This window comes from Oncorhynchus keta, chromosome 4 (genome assembly GCF_023373465.1).
Source record: "Oncorhynchus keta strain PuntledgeMale-10-30-2019 chromosome 4, Oket_V2, whole genome shotgun sequence".
In the NCBI taxonomy this organism is placed as follows: Eukaryota; Metazoa; Chordata; class Actinopteri; order Salmoniformes; family Salmonidae; genus Oncorhynchus; species Oncorhynchus keta.
Window position 1 is genome coordinate 87,511,328 of NC_068424.1, and position 17,832 is coordinate 87,529,159.

General features: G+C 44.7%; 1 protein-coding gene across 2 annotated transcripts in view; it reads right to left on the reverse strand.

Annotated features, from left to right (window-relative positions):
- The window catches only part of LOC127929794 (endothelin receptor type B-like), a 57,676-nt gene that overhangs the window by 12,347 nt on the left and 27,497 nt on the right, over positions 1–17,832 (reverse strand). For both annotated transcript variants that reach the window (XM_052518164.1, XM_052518165.1), the window contains exons 3-5: positions 9,290–9,402; positions 8,990–9,194; positions 4,697–4,846 (exon numbers count right to left, since the gene is read on the reverse strand). In XM_052518164.1, the coding sequence (XP_052374124.1) occupies positions 4,697–4,846; positions 8,990–9,194; positions 9,290–9,402 (468 nt within the window). The remainder of the gene's footprint in view (positions 1–4,696; positions 4,847–8,989; positions 9,195–9,289; positions 9,403–17,832) is intronic.

Below are 17,832 nucleotides of genomic sequence, written 5' to 3' on the forward strand. Positions count from 1 at the left end.
CTTGCTGATATTGTACGTTTGCCCACTGACAAAGAAATGATCAATCTATAATTTTAATGGTTTATTTGAGCAGTGAGAGACAGAAAAACAACAAAAATATCCAGAAAACGCAGGTCAAAAATGTTATAAATTGATTTGCATTTTAATGAGGGAAATAAGTATTTGACCCCTCTGCAAAACATGACTTAGTACTTGGTGGCAAAACCCTTGTCGGCAATTACAGAGGTCAGACAATTTATAACATTGTTGACATGCGTTTTTCCGCAACTTAATCAGAACGTTGCAGCCCGCCTGGTTTTCAATCTTTCCAAGTCACCCGCTCCTCTGCACACTCCACTCGCTTCCAGTTGAAACTCCCATCCACTACAAGATGGTGTTTCCCTATGGAACAGCTGCCCCTCCCTACCTTCAGACTATGCTCCAACCCTACACCCCAACCCATCCACATACAACACTTATAGACAACACATATCACAGGAGATACAACACATACACAGGTTAATCCAGGCCCTGCAGTACCTAGCTCCACTCCCACTCCCCAGGCCCTGCAGTACCTAGCTCCACTCCCACTCCCCAGGCCCTGCAGCTCCACTCCCATTCCCCAGGCCCTGCAGTACCTAGCTCCACTCCCACTCCCCAGGCCCTGCAGCTCCACTCCCATTCCCCAGGCCCTGCAGTACCTAGCTCCACTCCCACTCCCCAGGCCCTGCAGTACCTAGCTCCACTCCCACTCCCCAGGCCCTGCAGTACCTAGCTCCACTCCCACTCCCCAGGCCCTGCAGCTCCACTCCCATTCCCCAGGCCCTGCAGTACCTAGCTCCACTCCCACTCCCCAGGCCCTGCAGCTCCACTCCCATTCCCCAGGCCCTGCAGTACCTAGCTCCACTCCCACTCCCCAGGCCCTGCAGTACCTAGCTCCACTCCCACTCCCCAGGCCCTGCAGTACCTAGCTCCACTCCCACTCCCCAGGCCCTGCAGCTCCACTCCCATTCCCCAGGCCCTGCAGTACCTAGCTCCACTCCCACTCCCCAGGCCCTGCAGTACCTAGCTCCACTCCCACTCCCCAGGCCCTGCAGCTCCACTCCCATTCCCCAGGCCCTGCAGTACCTAGCTCCACTCCCACTCCCCAGGCCCTGCAGCTCCACTCCCATTCCCCAGGCCCTGCAGTACCTAGCTCCACTCCCACTCCCCAGGCCCTGCAGTACCTAGCTCCACTCCCACTCCCCAGGCCCTGCAGTACCTAGCTCCACTCCCACTCCCCAGGCCCTGCAGCTCCACTCCCATTCCCCAGGCCCTGCAGTACCTAGCTCCACTCCCACTCCCCAGGCCCTGCAGCTCCACTCCCATTCCCCAGGCCCTGCAGTACCTAGCTCCACTCCCACTCCCCAGGCCCTGCAGTACCTAGCTCCACTCCCACTCCCCAGGCCCTGCAGTACCTAGCTCCACTCCCACTCCCCAGGCCCTGCAGCTCCACTCCCATTCCCCAGGCCCTGCAGTACCTAGCTCCACTCCCACTCCCCAGGCCCTGCAGTACCTAGCTCCACCCCACTCCCCAGGCCCTGCAGCTCCACTCCCATTCCCCAGGCCCTGCAGTACCTAGCTCCACTCCCACTCCCCAGGCCCTGCAGCTCCACTCCCATTCCCCAGGCCCTGCAGTACCTAGCTCCACTCCCACTCCCCAGGCCCTGCAGTACCTAGCTCCACTCCCACTCCCCAGGCCCTGCAGTACCTAGCTCCACTCCCACTCCCCAGGCCCTGCAGCTCCACTCCCATTCCCCAGGCCCTGCAGTACCTAGCTCCACTCCCACTCCCCAGGCCCTGCAGCTCCACTCCCATTCCCCAGGCCCTGCAGTACCTAGCTCCACTCCCACTCCCCAGGCCCTGCAGTACCTAGCTCCACTCCCACTCCCCAGGCCCTGCAGTACCTAGCTCCACTCCCACTCCCCAGGCCCTGCAGCTCCACTCCCATTCCCCAGGCCCTGCAGTACCTAGCTCCACTCCCACTCCCCAGGCCCTGCAGTACCTAGCTCCACTCCCACTCCCCAGGCCCTGCAGCTCCACTCCCATTCCCCAGGCCCTGCAGTACCTAGCTCCACTCCCACTCCCCAGGCCCTGCAGCTCCACTCCCATTCCCCAGGCCCTGCAGTACCTAGCTCCACTCCCACTCCCCAGGCCCTGCAGTACCTAGCTCCACTCCCACTCCCCAGGCCCTGCAGTACCTAGCTCCACCCCACTCCCCAGGCCCTGCAGCTCCACTCCCATTCCCCAGGCCCTGCAGTACCTAGCTCCACTCCCACTCCCCAGGCCCTGCAGCTCCACTCCCATTCCCCAGGCCCTGCAGTACCTAGCTCCACTCCCACTCCCCAGGCCCTGCAGTACCTAGCTCCACTCCCACTCCCCAGGCCCTGCAGTACCTAGCTCCACTCCCACTCCCCAGGCCCTGCAGCTCCACTCCCATTCCCCAGGCCCTGCAGCTCCACTCCCATTCCCCAGGCCCTGCAGCTCCACTCCCATTCCCCAGGCCCTGCAGCTCCACTCCCATTCCCCAGGCCCTGCAGCTCCACTCCCATTCCCCAGGCCCTGCAGCTCCACTCCCATTCCCCAGGCCCTGCAGCTCCACTCCCATTCCCCAGGCCCTGCAGCTCCACTCCCATTCCCCAGGCCCTGCAGCTCCACTCCCATTCCCCAGGCCCTGCAGCTCCACTCCCATTCCCCAGGCCCTGCAGCTCCACTCCCATTCCCCAGGCCCTGCAGCTCCACTCCCATTCCCCAGGCCCTGCAGCTCCACTCCCATTCCCCAGGCCCTGCAGCTCCACTCCCATTCCCCAGGCGCTATCATTTGTTTACTTCTGTAACCGTTAAAACCTTGGTTTCTTGCACGTTAACATTAGAAGCCTCCTCCCTAAGTTTGTTTTATTCACTGCTTTAGCACACTCTGCCAACCCGGATGTCCTCGCCGTGTCTGAATCACGGCTCAGGAAGACTTGCCCAAGCCTCCCCATTTCTCCTTCACCCAAATCCACATAGCTGACGCTCTTAAAGAGATTCAAAATCTGGACCCCTACACATCAGCCGGGCTAGACAATCTGGACCCTCTCTTTTTACCTGCCGAAAATGTTGCAACCCATATTAGTAGTCCTGTAGCTCAGTTGGTAGAGCATGGTGCTTGTAACGCCAGGGTAGTGGGTTCGATTCCCGGGACCACCCATACGTAGAATGTATGCACACATGACTGTAAGTCGCTTTGGATAAAAGCGTCTGCTAAATGGCATATATTATTATTATTATTATTATATATATTACTAGCCTGTTCAACCTCTCTTTCGTATCACCTGAGATTCCCAAAGATTGGAAAGCTGCCGTGGTCATCCCCCTATTTAAAGAGAGACACTCTAGACCCAGACCTATATCTATCCTACCCTGCCTTTCTAAGGTCTTCGAAAGCCAAGTTTAAAAAACTGATTACCGACCATTTCGAATCCCACCGTACCTTCTCCGCTATGCAATCTGGTGATCTTAGGCTTGTGTGCAGCTGCTCGGCCATGGAAAACCATTTCATGACGCTCCCGACTAACAGTTATAGTGCTGACGTTGCTTCCAGAGGCAGTTTGGAACTCGGTAGTGATGCAACAAAGGACAGATGATTTTTACAAGCTGCACACTTCAGTAACCCCGTTCTCTGAGCATGTGGCCCACCACTTCAAATCACATTTTATTGGTCACATATTTAGCAGATGTTATTGCGGGTGTAGTGAAATGCTTGTGTTCCGAGCTCCAACAGTGCAGTAATATCTAATAATTCACAACAATACACATAAATCTAAATGTAGTACAATGGAATTAAGAAATATATAAATATTAGGGCGAGCAATGTGGGAGTGGCATTGACTACAGTAGAATAGAATACAGTATATACATATGAGATACGTGGCTGAGCTGTTGTTGCTCCTAGAGGTTTCCACTTCACAATAACAGCACTAACAGTTGACCGGGGCAGCTCTAGCAGGGCAGACATTTGACAAACTGACTTGTCAGAAAAGTGGCTTCCTATGATGGTGCCACGTTGAAAGTCAACATTGTCAGTGTTTGTCTATGGAGATTGCATGGCTGTGTGCTCCATTTTATACATCAGTCATCAACGGCTATGGCTGAAATAGCCAAATCCACTCATTTGAAGGGGTGTCCACATACTTTTAGATATGTTATCTGTTTGACAGGACATATAGATGAATACTGTAGGGCTGGGGTTGTGTTTAATAGTCCATCTGTGTTAAGGAATCTGATGCTCGTTGGAATACAGACAGGTTAAACACACACACAGACTGAGGTTAAACACACACACAGACAGGTTAAACACACACACAGACAGGTTAAACACACACACAGACAGGTTAAACACACACATTTACATTTACATTTAAGTCATTTAGCAGACGCTCTTATCCAGAGCGACTTACACACAGAGACAGGTTAAACACACACAGAGACAGGTTAAACACACACACAGACAGGTTAAACACACACACAGACTGAGGTTAAACACACACACAGACAGGTTAAACACACACACAGACAGGTTAAACACACACACAGACAGGTTAAACACACACACAGACAGGTTGAACACACACACAGACAGGTTAAACACAGACAGACAGACAGACAGACAGACAGACAGACAGACAGACAGACAGACCTGTTTCATGTGGTCGTTAAGAGCGATCCTCATGCCTTTCTTCCTGCTCAACATCTCCCAGGACATCAGGGTGTAGAAGACGCCGGTGCAGGCCAGAGGAAGACAGAAATAAAACCCTAGCAACCACCAGTCCTTCACATCCTGGTAGAACTGAGAACACACATATCATGGTTACAACACTGCCACAAGTCTGCTGCTTTCAGCAGTCATATATTGGGGCAATGTCATGGTAGAACAGGGTGATATGTTGGGGTAATGTCATGTGATATATTGGGGTACTGTCATGGTAGAACAGAGGGTGATATATTGGGGCAATGTCATGGTAGTACAGGGTGACATATTGGGGTAATGTCATGGTAGAACAGAGGGTGATATATTGGGGTAATGTCATGGTAGAACAGAGGGTGATATATTGGGGTAATGTCATGGTAGTACAGGGTGACATATTGGGGTAATGTCATGGTAGAACAGAGGGTGATATATTGGGGTAATGTCATGGTAGAACAGAGGGTGATATATTGGGGTAATGTCATGGTAGAACAGAGGGTGATATATTGGGGTAATGTCATGGTAGAACAGAGGGTGATATATTGGGGTAATGTCATGTAGTACAGGGTGACATATTAGAAATGTCATGAGTAGAACAGTGATATATTGGGGTAATGTTATGGTAGAACAGAGGGTGACATATTGGGGTAATGTCATGGTAGAACAGAGGGTGATATATTGGGGTAATGTCATGGTAGAACAGAGGGTGATATATTGGGGTAATGTCATGGTAGAACAGAGGGTGATATATTGGGGTAATGTCATGGTAGAACAGGGTGATATATTGGGGTAATGTCATGGTAGAACAGGGTCATGTATTGGGGTAATGTCATGGTAGAACAGAGGGTGATATATTGGGGTAATGTCATGGTAGAACAGGGTGATATATTGGGGTAATGTTATGGTAGAACAGAGGGTGACATATTGGGGTAATGTCATGGTAGAACAGGGTCATGTATTGGGGTAATGTCATGGTAGAACAGAGGGTGATATATTGGGGTAATGTCATGGTAGAACAGAGGGTGATATATTGGGGTAATGTTATGGTAGAACAGAGTGATATATTGGGGTAATGTCATGGTAGAACAGGGTGATATATTGGGGTAATGTCATGGTATAACAGTGTGATATATTGGGGTAATGTCATGGTAGAACAGGGTGATATATTGGGGTAATGTCATGGTAGAACAGGGTGATATATTGGGGTAATGTCATGGTAGAACAGAGGGTGATATATTGGGGTAATGTCATGGTAGAACAGAGGGTGATATATTGGGGTAATGTCATGGTAGAACAGAGGGTGATATATTGGGGTAATGTCATGGTAGAACAGGGTGATATATTGGGGTAATGTCATGGTAGTACAGGGTGATATATTGGGGTAATGTCATGGTAGAACAGAGGGTGATATATTGGGGTAATGTCATGGTAGAACAGAGGGTGATATATTGGGGTAATGTCATGGTAGAACAGAGGGTGATATATTGGGGTAATGTCATGGTAGTACAGGGTGATATATTGGGGTAATGTCATGGTAGAACAGGGTGATATATTGGGGTAATGTCATGGTAGTACAGGGTGATATATTGGGGTAATGTCATGGTAGTACAGGGTGATATATTGGGGTAATGTCATGGTAGAACAGAGGGTGATATATTGGTGTAATGTCATGGTAGAACAGAGGGTGACATATTGGGGTAATGTCATGGTAGAACAGAGGGTGATATATTGGGGTAATGTCATGGTAGAACAGGGTGATATATTGGGGTAATGTCATGGTAGTACAGGGTGATATATTGGGGTAATGTCATGGTAGAACAGAGGTGATATATTGGGGTAATGTCATGGTAGAACAGAGGGTGATATATTGGGGTAATGTCATGGTAGTACAGGGTGACATATTGGGGTAATGTCATGGTAGAACAGAGGGTGATATATTGGGGTAATGTTATGGTAGAACAGAGGGTGACATATTGGGGTAATGTCATGGTAGAACAGAGGGTGATATATTGGGGTAATGTCATGGTAGAACAGAGGGTGATATATTGGGGTAATGTCATGGTAGAACAGAGGGTGATATATTGGGGTAATGTCATGGTAGTACAGGGTGATATATTGGGGTAATGTCATGGTAGAACAGGGTGATATATTGGGGTAATGTCATGGTAGTACAGGGTGATATATTGGGGTAATGTCATGGTAGTACAGGGTGATATATTGGGGTAATGTCATGGTAGAACAGAGGGTGATATATTGGGGTAATGTCATGGTAGAACAGAGGGTGACATATTGGGGTAATGTCATGGTAGAACAGAGGGTGATATATTGGGGTAATGTCATGGTAGAACAGGGTGATATATTGGGGTAATGTCATGGTAGTACAGGGTGATATATTGGGGTAATGTCATGGTAGAACAGAGGGTGATATATTGGGGTAATGTCATGGTAGAACAGAGGGTGATATATTGGGGTAATGTCATGGTAGAACAGAGGGTGATATATTGGGGTAATGTCATGGTAGTACAGGGTGACATATTGGGGTAATGTCATGGTAGAACAGAGGGTGATATATTGGGGTAATGTTATGGTAGAACAGAGGGTGACATATTGGGGTAATGTCATGGTAGAACAGAGGGTGATATATTGGGGTAATGTCATGGTAGAACAGAGGGTGATATATTGGGGTAATGTCATGGTAGAACAGAGGGTGATATATTGGGGTAATGTCATGGTAGAACAGGGTGATATATTGGGGTAATGTCATGGTAGAACAGGGTCATGTATTGGGGTAATGTCATGGTAGAACAGAGGGTGATATATTGGGGTAATGTCATGGTAGAACAGGGTGATATATTGGGGTAATGTTATGGTAGAACAGAGGGTGACATATTGGGGTAATGTCATGGTAGAACAGGGTCATGTATTGGGGTAATGTCATGGTAGAACAGAGGGTGTTATATTGGGGTAATGTCATGGTAGAACAGAGGGTGATATATTGGGGTAATGTCATGGTAGAACAGAGTGATATATTGGGGTAATGTCATGGTAGAACAGGGTGATATATTGGGGTAATGTCATGGTATAACAGTGTGATATATTGGGGTAATGTCATGGTAGAACAGGGTGATATATTGGGGTAATGTCATGGTAGAACAGGGTGATATATTGGGGTAATGTCATGGTAGAACAGAGGGTGATATATTGGGGTAATGTCATGGTAGAACAGAGGGTGATATATTGGGGTAATGTCATGGTAGAACAGAGGGTGATATATTGGGGTAATGTCATGGTAGTACAGGGTGATATATTGGGGTAATGTCATGGTAGAACAGAGGGTGATATATTGGGGTAATGTCATGGTAGAACAGAGGGTGACATATTGGGGTAATGTCATGGTAGAACAGAGGGTGATATATTGGGGTAATGTCATGGTAGAACAGGGTGATATATTGGGGTAATGTCATGGTAGTACAGGGTGATATATTGGGGTAATGTCATGGTAGAACAGAGGGTGATATATTGGGGTAATGTCATGGTAGAACAGAGTGATATATTGGGGTAATGTCATGGTAGAACAGAGGGTGATATATTGGGGTAATGTCATGGTAGAACAGAGTGATATATTGGGGTAATGTCATGGTAGAACAGAGTGATATATTGGGGTAATGTCATGGTAGAACAGAGTGATATATTGGGGTAATGTCATGGTAGAACAGAGTGATATATTGGGGTAATGTCATGGTAGAACAGAGGGTGATATATTGGGGTAATGTCATGGTAGAACAGAGGGTGATATATTGGGGTAATGTCATGGTAGAACAGAGTGATATATTGGGGTAATGTCATGGTAGAACAGGGTCATGTATTGGGGTAATGTCATGGTAGAACAGAGGGTGATATATTGGGGTAATGTCATGGTAGAACAGAGTGATATATTGGGGTAATGTCATGGTAGAACAGAGGGTGATATATTGGGGTAATGTCATGGTAGAACAGAGGGTGATATATTGGGGTAATGTCATGGTAGAACAGAGTGATATATTGGGGTAATGTCATGGTAGAACAGAGTGATATATTGGGGTAATGTCATGGTAGAACAGAGTGATATATTGGGGTAATGTCATGGTAGAACAGAGTGATATATTGGGGTAATGTCATGGTAGAACAGAGTGATGTATTGGGGTAATGTCATGGTAGAACATATATATAGGGGGGGCAGTCAAGATACAATGTGTTTGTGTGTACCTTCATAAAAGCAGTGTTCTGTTGGGGGTGTAACAGACAGACTCGTAGCTTGCTGCCTCTATAAGGCATCTCCATCATGTCAAAGGCCACAGCCTCAGGAACAGCCAGCAGGACAGCAACCAGCCATATGAATGTGACCTGCATAGCCTTCCACAGCGGGATCCCTATCCTCTTCACCCTACTCCATGATGTCACCGCATGGTACCTAGACACACACACACAGAGACATTTTCTCCACTTACGATCCATATGTGTGTGAATGTGAGGTCATCCGTTTGTGTGTGTGTGTTTGTTACTGACCTGTCGATGCTCAGGGCACACAGGCTGAGGACAGTGATTCCTACTGAAGCCTTCTGGATAAATGGCATCAACTTGCATACATGAACCCCAAACGGCCAATCCTCTGCTATCAGCTAGAGAGGAGAGAAGAGCAAGAGAGAGAGGAGAGGAGAGAGAGAAGGAGAAGGAGGGGAGGAGAGGAAATGGAGAGAAAAGGAGCAGAGAGCATGCGAGAGAAGAGGAGGTGAAAGAGAGGAGAAAGAGCAGAGGAGATGAGGAGAAAGATGGGAAGAGATCAGTTAGCAGCTTAGAGACAGGTCTCTGTCTCTATATGAGGGTCAGTCCAGGACTCTGTCTCTATATGAGGGTCAGTCCAGGACTCTGTCTCTGTCTCTATATGAGGGTCAGTCCAGGACTCTGTCTCTGTCTCTATATGAGGGCCAGTCCAGGACTCTGTCTCTATATGAGGGTCAGTCCAGGTCTCTGTCTCTATATGAGGGTCAGTCCAGGACTCTGTCTCTGTCTCTATATGAGGGTCAGTCCAGGACTCTGTCTCTATATGAGGGTCAGTCCAGGACTCTGTCTCTATATGAGGGTCAGTCCAGGTCTCTGTCTCTATATGAGGGTCAGTCCAGGACTCTGTCTCTATATGAGGGTCAGTCCAGGACTCTGTCTCTATATGAGGGTCAGTCCAGGACTCTGTCTCTGTCTCTATATGAGGGTCAGTCCAGGACTCTGTCTCTATATGAGGGTCAGTCCAGGTCTCTGTCTCTATATGAGGGTCAGTCCAGGACTCTGTCTCTATATGAGGGCCAGTCCAGGACTCTGTCTCTACATGAGGGTCAGTCCAGGACTCTGTCTCTATATGAGGGTCAGTCCAGGTCTCTGTCTCTACATGAGGGTCAGTCCAGGACTCTGTCTCTATATGAGGGTCAGTCCAGGTCTCTGTCTCTATATGAGGGTCAGTCCAGGTCTCTGTCTCTATATGAGGGTCAGTCCAGGTCTCTGTCTCTATATGAGGGTCAGTCCAGGACTCTGTCTCTATATGAGGGTCAGTCCAGGTCTCTGTCTCTATATGAGGGTCAGTCCAGGACTCTGTCTCTATATGAGGGTCAGTCCAGGACTCTGTCTCTACATGAGGGTCAGTCCAGGACTCTGTCTCTGTCTCTATATGAGGGTCAGTCCAGGACTCTGTCTCTGTCTCTATATGAGGGTCAGTACAGGACTCTGTCTCTATATGAGGGTCAGTCCAGGTCTCTGTCTCTATATGAGGGTCAGTCCAGGACTCTGTCTCTATATGAGGGTCAGTCCAGGACTCTGTCTCTATATGAGGGTCAGTCCAGGACTCTGTCTCTGTCTCTATATGAGGGTCAGTCCAGGACTCTGTCTCTGTCTCTATATGAGGGTCAGTCCAGGACTCTGTCTCTATATGAGGGTCAGTCCAGGACTCTGTCTCTATATGAGGGTCAGTCCAGGACTCTGTCTCTGTCTCTATATGAGGGTCAGTCCAGGACTCTGTCTCTATTTGAGGGTCAGTCCAGGACTCTGTCTCTATATGAGGGTCAGTCCAGGACTCTGTCTCTATATGAGGGTCAGTCCAGGACTCTGTCTCTATATGAGGGTCAGTCCAGGACTCTGTCTCTATATGAGGGTCAGTCCAGGACTCTGTCTCTATATGAGGGTCAGTCCAGGACTCTGTCTCTGTCTCTATATGAGGGTCAGTCCAGGACTCTGTCTCTACATGAGGGTCAGTCCAGGACTCTGTCTCTATTTGAGGGTCAGTCCAGGACTCTGTCTCTGTCTCTATATGAGGGTCAGTCCAGGACTCTGTCTCTGTCTCTATATGAGGGTCAGTCCAGGACTCTGTCTCTATATGAGGGTCAGTCCAGGACTCTGTCTCTATATGAGGGTCAGTCCAGGACTCTGTCTCTATATGAGGCTCAGTCCAGGACTCTGTCTCTATTTGAGGGTCAGTCCAGGACTCTGTATCTGTCTCTATATGAGGGTCAGTCCAGGACTCTGTATCTGTCTCTATATGAGGGTCAGTCCAGGACTCTGTATCTGTCTCTATATGAGGGTCAGTCCAGGACTCTGTCTCTATATGAGGGTCAGTCCAGGACTCTGTCTCTATATGAGGGTCAGTCCAGGTCTCTGTCTCTATATGAGGGCCAGTCCAGGACTCTGTCTCTATTTGAGGGTCAGCCCAAGTCTCCTCTCTCATTCCTCTCCTGTTATGACAGGGGATCTAGCCAACATCATCATATCTCTGTTATTCAGAGGATCCTCCCTGTCCTCCAGGTCATCTGTAAAGGGAACTGGGACTGCAGTCAGCTGTTATTAAGACTAACAGGACTGATGAACTCTGACAGGTCATTAGTGTCATATAGATGCCCTGGTTTTGACTCCATTTACAGTCCACTGTGTGTCAGAGCATCTTTATGAACGTGTCCCTAAAGGCATTAGAGTTATCAATGGTTTGTTGTGTTATCAATGGTTTACGGTGTTGACTCTGAACTTTTCCTCGTACAATCCTCCACGGAGATGATTACAGTCACTCCTCGTATTTCTCTCATTGAATCTGAGGTTTACAGGGACAGAGACTAACAGAGGGAGGAATCTGAGGTTTACAGGGACAGAGACTGACAGAGGGAGGAATCTGAGGTTTATAGGGATAGAGACTGACAGAGGGAGGAATCTGAGGTTTACAGGGACAGAGACTGACAGAGGGAGGAATCTGAGGTTTATAGGGACAGAGACTGACAGAGGGAGGAATCTGAGGTTTACAGGGACAGAGACTGACAGAGGGAGGAATCTGAGGTTTACAGGGACAGAGACTGACAGAGGGAGGAATCTGAGGTTTATAGGGACAGAGACTGACAGAGGGAGGAATCTGAGGTTTACAGGGACAGAGACTGACAGAGGGAGGAATCTGAGGTTTATAGGGACAGAGACTAACAGAGGGAGGAATCTGAGGTTTACAGGGACAGAGACCGACAGAGGGAGGAATCTGAGGTTTACAGGGACAGAGACCGACAGAGGGAGGAATCTGAGGTTTATAGGGACAGAGACTAACAGAGGGAGGAATCTGAGGTTTACAGGGACAGAGACTGACAGAGGGAGGAATCTGAGGTTTATAGGGACAGAGACTAACAGAGGGAGGAATCTGAGGTTTACAGGGACAGAGACCGACAGAGGGAGGAATCTGAGGTTTATAGGGACAGAGACTAACAGAGGGAGGAATCTGAGGTTTACAGGGACAGAGACTGACAGAGGGAGGAATCTGAGGTTTACAGGGACAGAGACTGACAGAGGGAGGAATCTGAGGTTTACAGGGACAGAGACTGACAGAGGGAGGAATCTGAGGTTTATAGGGACAGAGACTGACAGAGGGAGGAATCTGAGGTTTATAGGGACAGAGACTGGCAGAGGGAGGAATCTGAGGTTTACAGGGACAGAGACTGACAGAGGGAGGAATCTGAGGTTTATAGGGACAGAGACTGACAGAGGGAGGAATCTGAGGTTTACAGGGACAGAGACTGACAGAGGGAGGAATCTGAGGTTTACAGGGACAGAGACTGACAGAGGGAGGAATCTGGGGTTTACAGGGACAGAGACTAACATGGGGATGAATCTGAGGTTTACAGGGACAGAGACGGACAGAGGGAGGAATCTGAGGTTTACAGGGACAGAGACCGACAGAGGGAGGAATCTGAGGTTTACAGGGACAGAGACTGACAGAGGGAGGAATCTGAGGTTTATAGGGACAGAGACTGGCAGAGGGAGGAATCTGAGGTTTACAGGGACAGAGACTAACATGGGGAGGAATCTGAGGTTTATAGGGACAGAGACTGGCAGAGGGAGGAATCTGAGGTTTACAGGGACAGAGACTGACAGAGGGAGGAATCTGAGGTTTATAGGGACAGAGACTGAAAGAGGGAGGAATCTGAGGTTTACAGGGACAGAGACTGACAGAGGGATGAATCTGAGGTTTACAGGGACAGACTAACATGGGGTGGTTAGGAAAAATGGTTTGAAGTTGTAAATGTGATTTGGTTCATTACATGTGGCTGAATTTATTCTACAGCATGCCTAAATAAACACAGCTACAGCTGTTGCCTACTGTAACTGTTGACTACAATAACTGTTGTTGACTACTATAACTGTTGACTAAAATAACTGTTGTTGACTACTATAACTGTTGACTAAAATAACTGTTGTTTACTACTGTAACTGTTGACTACTATAACTGTTGACTACTATAACTGTTGACTACAATAACTGTTGTTTACTACTGTAACTGTTGACTACTATAACTGTTGACTACTATAACTGTTGACTACTGTAACTGTTGACTACTATAACTGTTGACTACTGTAACTGTTGTTGACTATTATAACTGTTGACTACTATACCTGTTGACTACAATAACTGTTGTTGACTACTGTAACTGTTGACTACTATAACTGTTGACTACTATAACTGATGACTACTGTAACTGTTGTTGACTACTATAACTGTTGACTACTATAACTGTTGACTACTGTAACTGTTGACCACTGTAACTGTTGACTACTATAACTGTTGACTACTGTAACTGTTGACTACTATAACTGTTGACTACTGTAACTGTTGTTGACTATTATAACTGTTGACTACTATAACTGTTGACTACTGTAACTGTTGACTACTATAACTGTTGACTACTGTAACTGATGACTACTATAACTGTTGACTACTATAACTGTTGACTACTATAACTGTTGACTACTATAACTGTTGACTACTGTAACTGTTGACTACTATAACTGTTGACTACTATAACTGTTGACTACTGTAACTGTTGACTACTATAACTGTTGACTACTATAACTGTTGACTACTGTAACTGTTGACTACTATAACTGTTGACTACTGTAACTGTTGACTACTGTAACTGTTGACTACTATAACTGTTGACTACTATAACTGTTGACTACTGTAACTGTTGACTACTATAACTGTTGACTACTATAACTGTTGACTACTATAACTGTTGACTACTATAACTGTTGACTACTGTAACTGTTGACTACTATAACTGTTGACTACTGTAACTGTTGACTACTATAACTGTTGACTACTATAACTGTTGACTACTGTAACTGTTGACTACTATAACTGTTGACTACTATAACTGTTGACTACTATAACTGTTGACTACTGTAACTGTTGACTACTATAACTGTTGACTACTGTAACTGTTGTTGACTACTATAACTGTTGACTACTATAACTGTTGACTACTATAACTGTTGACTACTATAACTGTTGACTACTAGAACTGATGACTACTATAACTGTTGACTACTATAACTGTTGACTACTATAACTGTTGACTACTATAACTGTTGACTACTGTAACTGTTGACTACTGTAACTGTTGACTACTGTAACTGTTGACTACTATAACTGTTGACTACTGTAACTGTTGACTACTATAACTGTTGACTACTATAACTGTTGACTACTATAACTGTTGACTACTATAACTGTTGACTACTGTAACTGTTGACTACTATAACTGTTGACTACTGTAACTGTTGACTACTATAACTGTTGACTACTATAACTGTTGACTACTATAACTGTCGACTACTGTAACTGTTGACTACTATAACTGTTGACTACTGTAACTGTTGACTACTATAACTGTTGACTACTATAACTGTTGACTACTATAACTGTTGACTACTATAACTGTTGACTACTGTAACTGTTGACTACTATAACTGTAGACTACTATAACTGTTGACAACTATAACTGTTGACTACTGTAACTGTTGACTACTGTAACTGTTGACTACTATAACTGATGACTACTATAACTGTTGACTACTATAACTGTTGACTACTATAACTGATGACTACTGTAACTGATGACTACTATAACTGTTGACTACTATAACTGTAGACTACTATAACTGTTGACTACTGTAACTGTTGTTGACTACTATAACTGTTGACTACTGTAACTGATGACTACTATAACTGTTGACTACTATAACTGATGACTACTAGAACTGATGACTACTATAACTGTTGACTACTATAACTGTAGACTACTATAACTGTTGACTACTGTAACTGTTGTTGACTACTATAACTGTTGACTACTATAACTGATGACTACTGTAACTGTTGTTGACTACTATAACTGTTGACTACTGTAACTGTTGACTACTATAACTGTTGACTACTATAACTGTTGACTACTGTAACTGTTGACTACTATAACTGTTGACTACTATAACTGTTGACTACTATAACTGATGACTACTATAACTGTTGACTACTATAACTGTTGACTACTATAACTGTTGACTACTATAACTGTTGACTACTATAACTGTTGACTACTATAACTGTTGACTACTATAACTGTTGACTACTATAACTGTTGACTACTGTAACTGTTGACTACTATAACTGTAGACTACTATAACTGTTGACAACTATAACTGTTGACTACTGTAACTGTTGACTACTGTAACTGTTGACTACTATAACTGATGACTACTATAACTGTTGACTACTATAACTGTTGACTACTATAACTGATGACTACTGTAACTGTTGTTGACTACTATAACTGTTGACTACTGTAACTGTTGTTGACTACTATAACTGTTGCCTACTGTAACTGATGACTATTATAACTGTTGACTACTATAACTGTTGACTACTGTAACTGTTGACTACTGTAACTGATGACTACTATAACTGTTGACTACTATAACTGATGACTACTATAACTGTTGACTACTGTAACTGTTGACTACTATAACTGTTGACTACTATACCTGTTGACTACTGAACTGTTGACTACTATAACTGTTGACTACTATAACTGGACTACAATAACTGTTGACTACTATAACTGTTGACTACTATAACTGTTGACTACTGTACCTGTTGACTATTATAACTGTTGACTATTATAACTGTTGACTACTATAACTGTTGACTACTATAACTGTTGACTACTATAACTGATGACTACTATAACTGATGACTACTATAACTGTTGACTACTATAACTGTTGACTACTATAACTGTTGACTACTATAACTGTTGACTACTATAACTGATGACTACTGTAACTGTTGACTATTATAACTGATGACTACTGTAACTGTTGACTACTATAACTGATGACTACTATAACTGTTGACTACTGTAACTGTTGACTACTATAACTGTTGACTACTATAACTGATGACTACTGTAACTGTTGACTACTATAACTGTTGACTACTGTAACTGTTGACTATTATAACTGTTGACTACTATAACTGATGACTATTATAACTGTTGACTACTATAACTGATGACTACTATAACTGTTGACTACTATAACTGATGACTACTATAACTGATGACTACTATAACTGTTGACTACTATAACTGTTGACTACTGTAACTGTTGACTACTATAACTGATGACTACTATAACTGATGACTACTATAACTGTTGACTACTATAACTGTTGACTACTATAACTGTTGACTACTATAACTGATGACTACTATAACTGATGACTACTATAACTGTTGACTACTATAACTGATGACTACTATAACTGATGACTACTATAACTGTTGACTACTATAACTGTTGACTACTATAACTGATGACTACTATAACTGATGACTACTATAACTGATGACTACTATAACTGATGACTACTATAACTGTTGACTACTATACCTGTTGACTACTATAACTGTTGACTACTGTAACTGTTGACTACTATAACTGTTGACTACTATAACTGATGACTACTATAACTGTTGACTACTGTAACTGTTGACTACTATAACTGTTGACTACTATACCTGTTGACTACTAGAACTGTTGACTACTAACTGTTGACTACTATAACTGTTGACTACTATAACTGATGACTACTATAACTGTTGACTACTGTAACTGTTGACTACTAGAACTGTTGACTACTATAACTGTTGACTACTATAACTGTTGACTACTAGAACTGATGACTACTATAACTGTTGACTACTATAACTGTTGACTACTATAACTGTTGACTACTGTAACTACTACTATAACTGTTGACTACTATAACTGTTGACTACTATAACTGTTGACTACTATAACTGTTGACTACTGTAACTGTTGACTATTATAACTGTTGACTACTATAACTGTTGACTACTATAACTGTTGACTACTAGAACTGATGACTACTATAACTGTTGACTACTATAACTACTATACCTGTTGACTACTAGAACTGATGACTACTATAACTGTTGACTACTAGAACTGTTGACTACTATAACTGTTGACTACTATACCTGTTGACTACTATAACTGATGACTACTATAACTGTTGACTACTGTAACTGTTGACTACTATAACTGTTGACTACTATAACTGTTGACTAATAACTGTTGACTACTATAACTGTTGACTACTATAACTGTTGACTACTATAACTGTTGACTACTATAACTGTTGACTACTATAACTGTTGACTACTGTAACTGTTGACTACTATA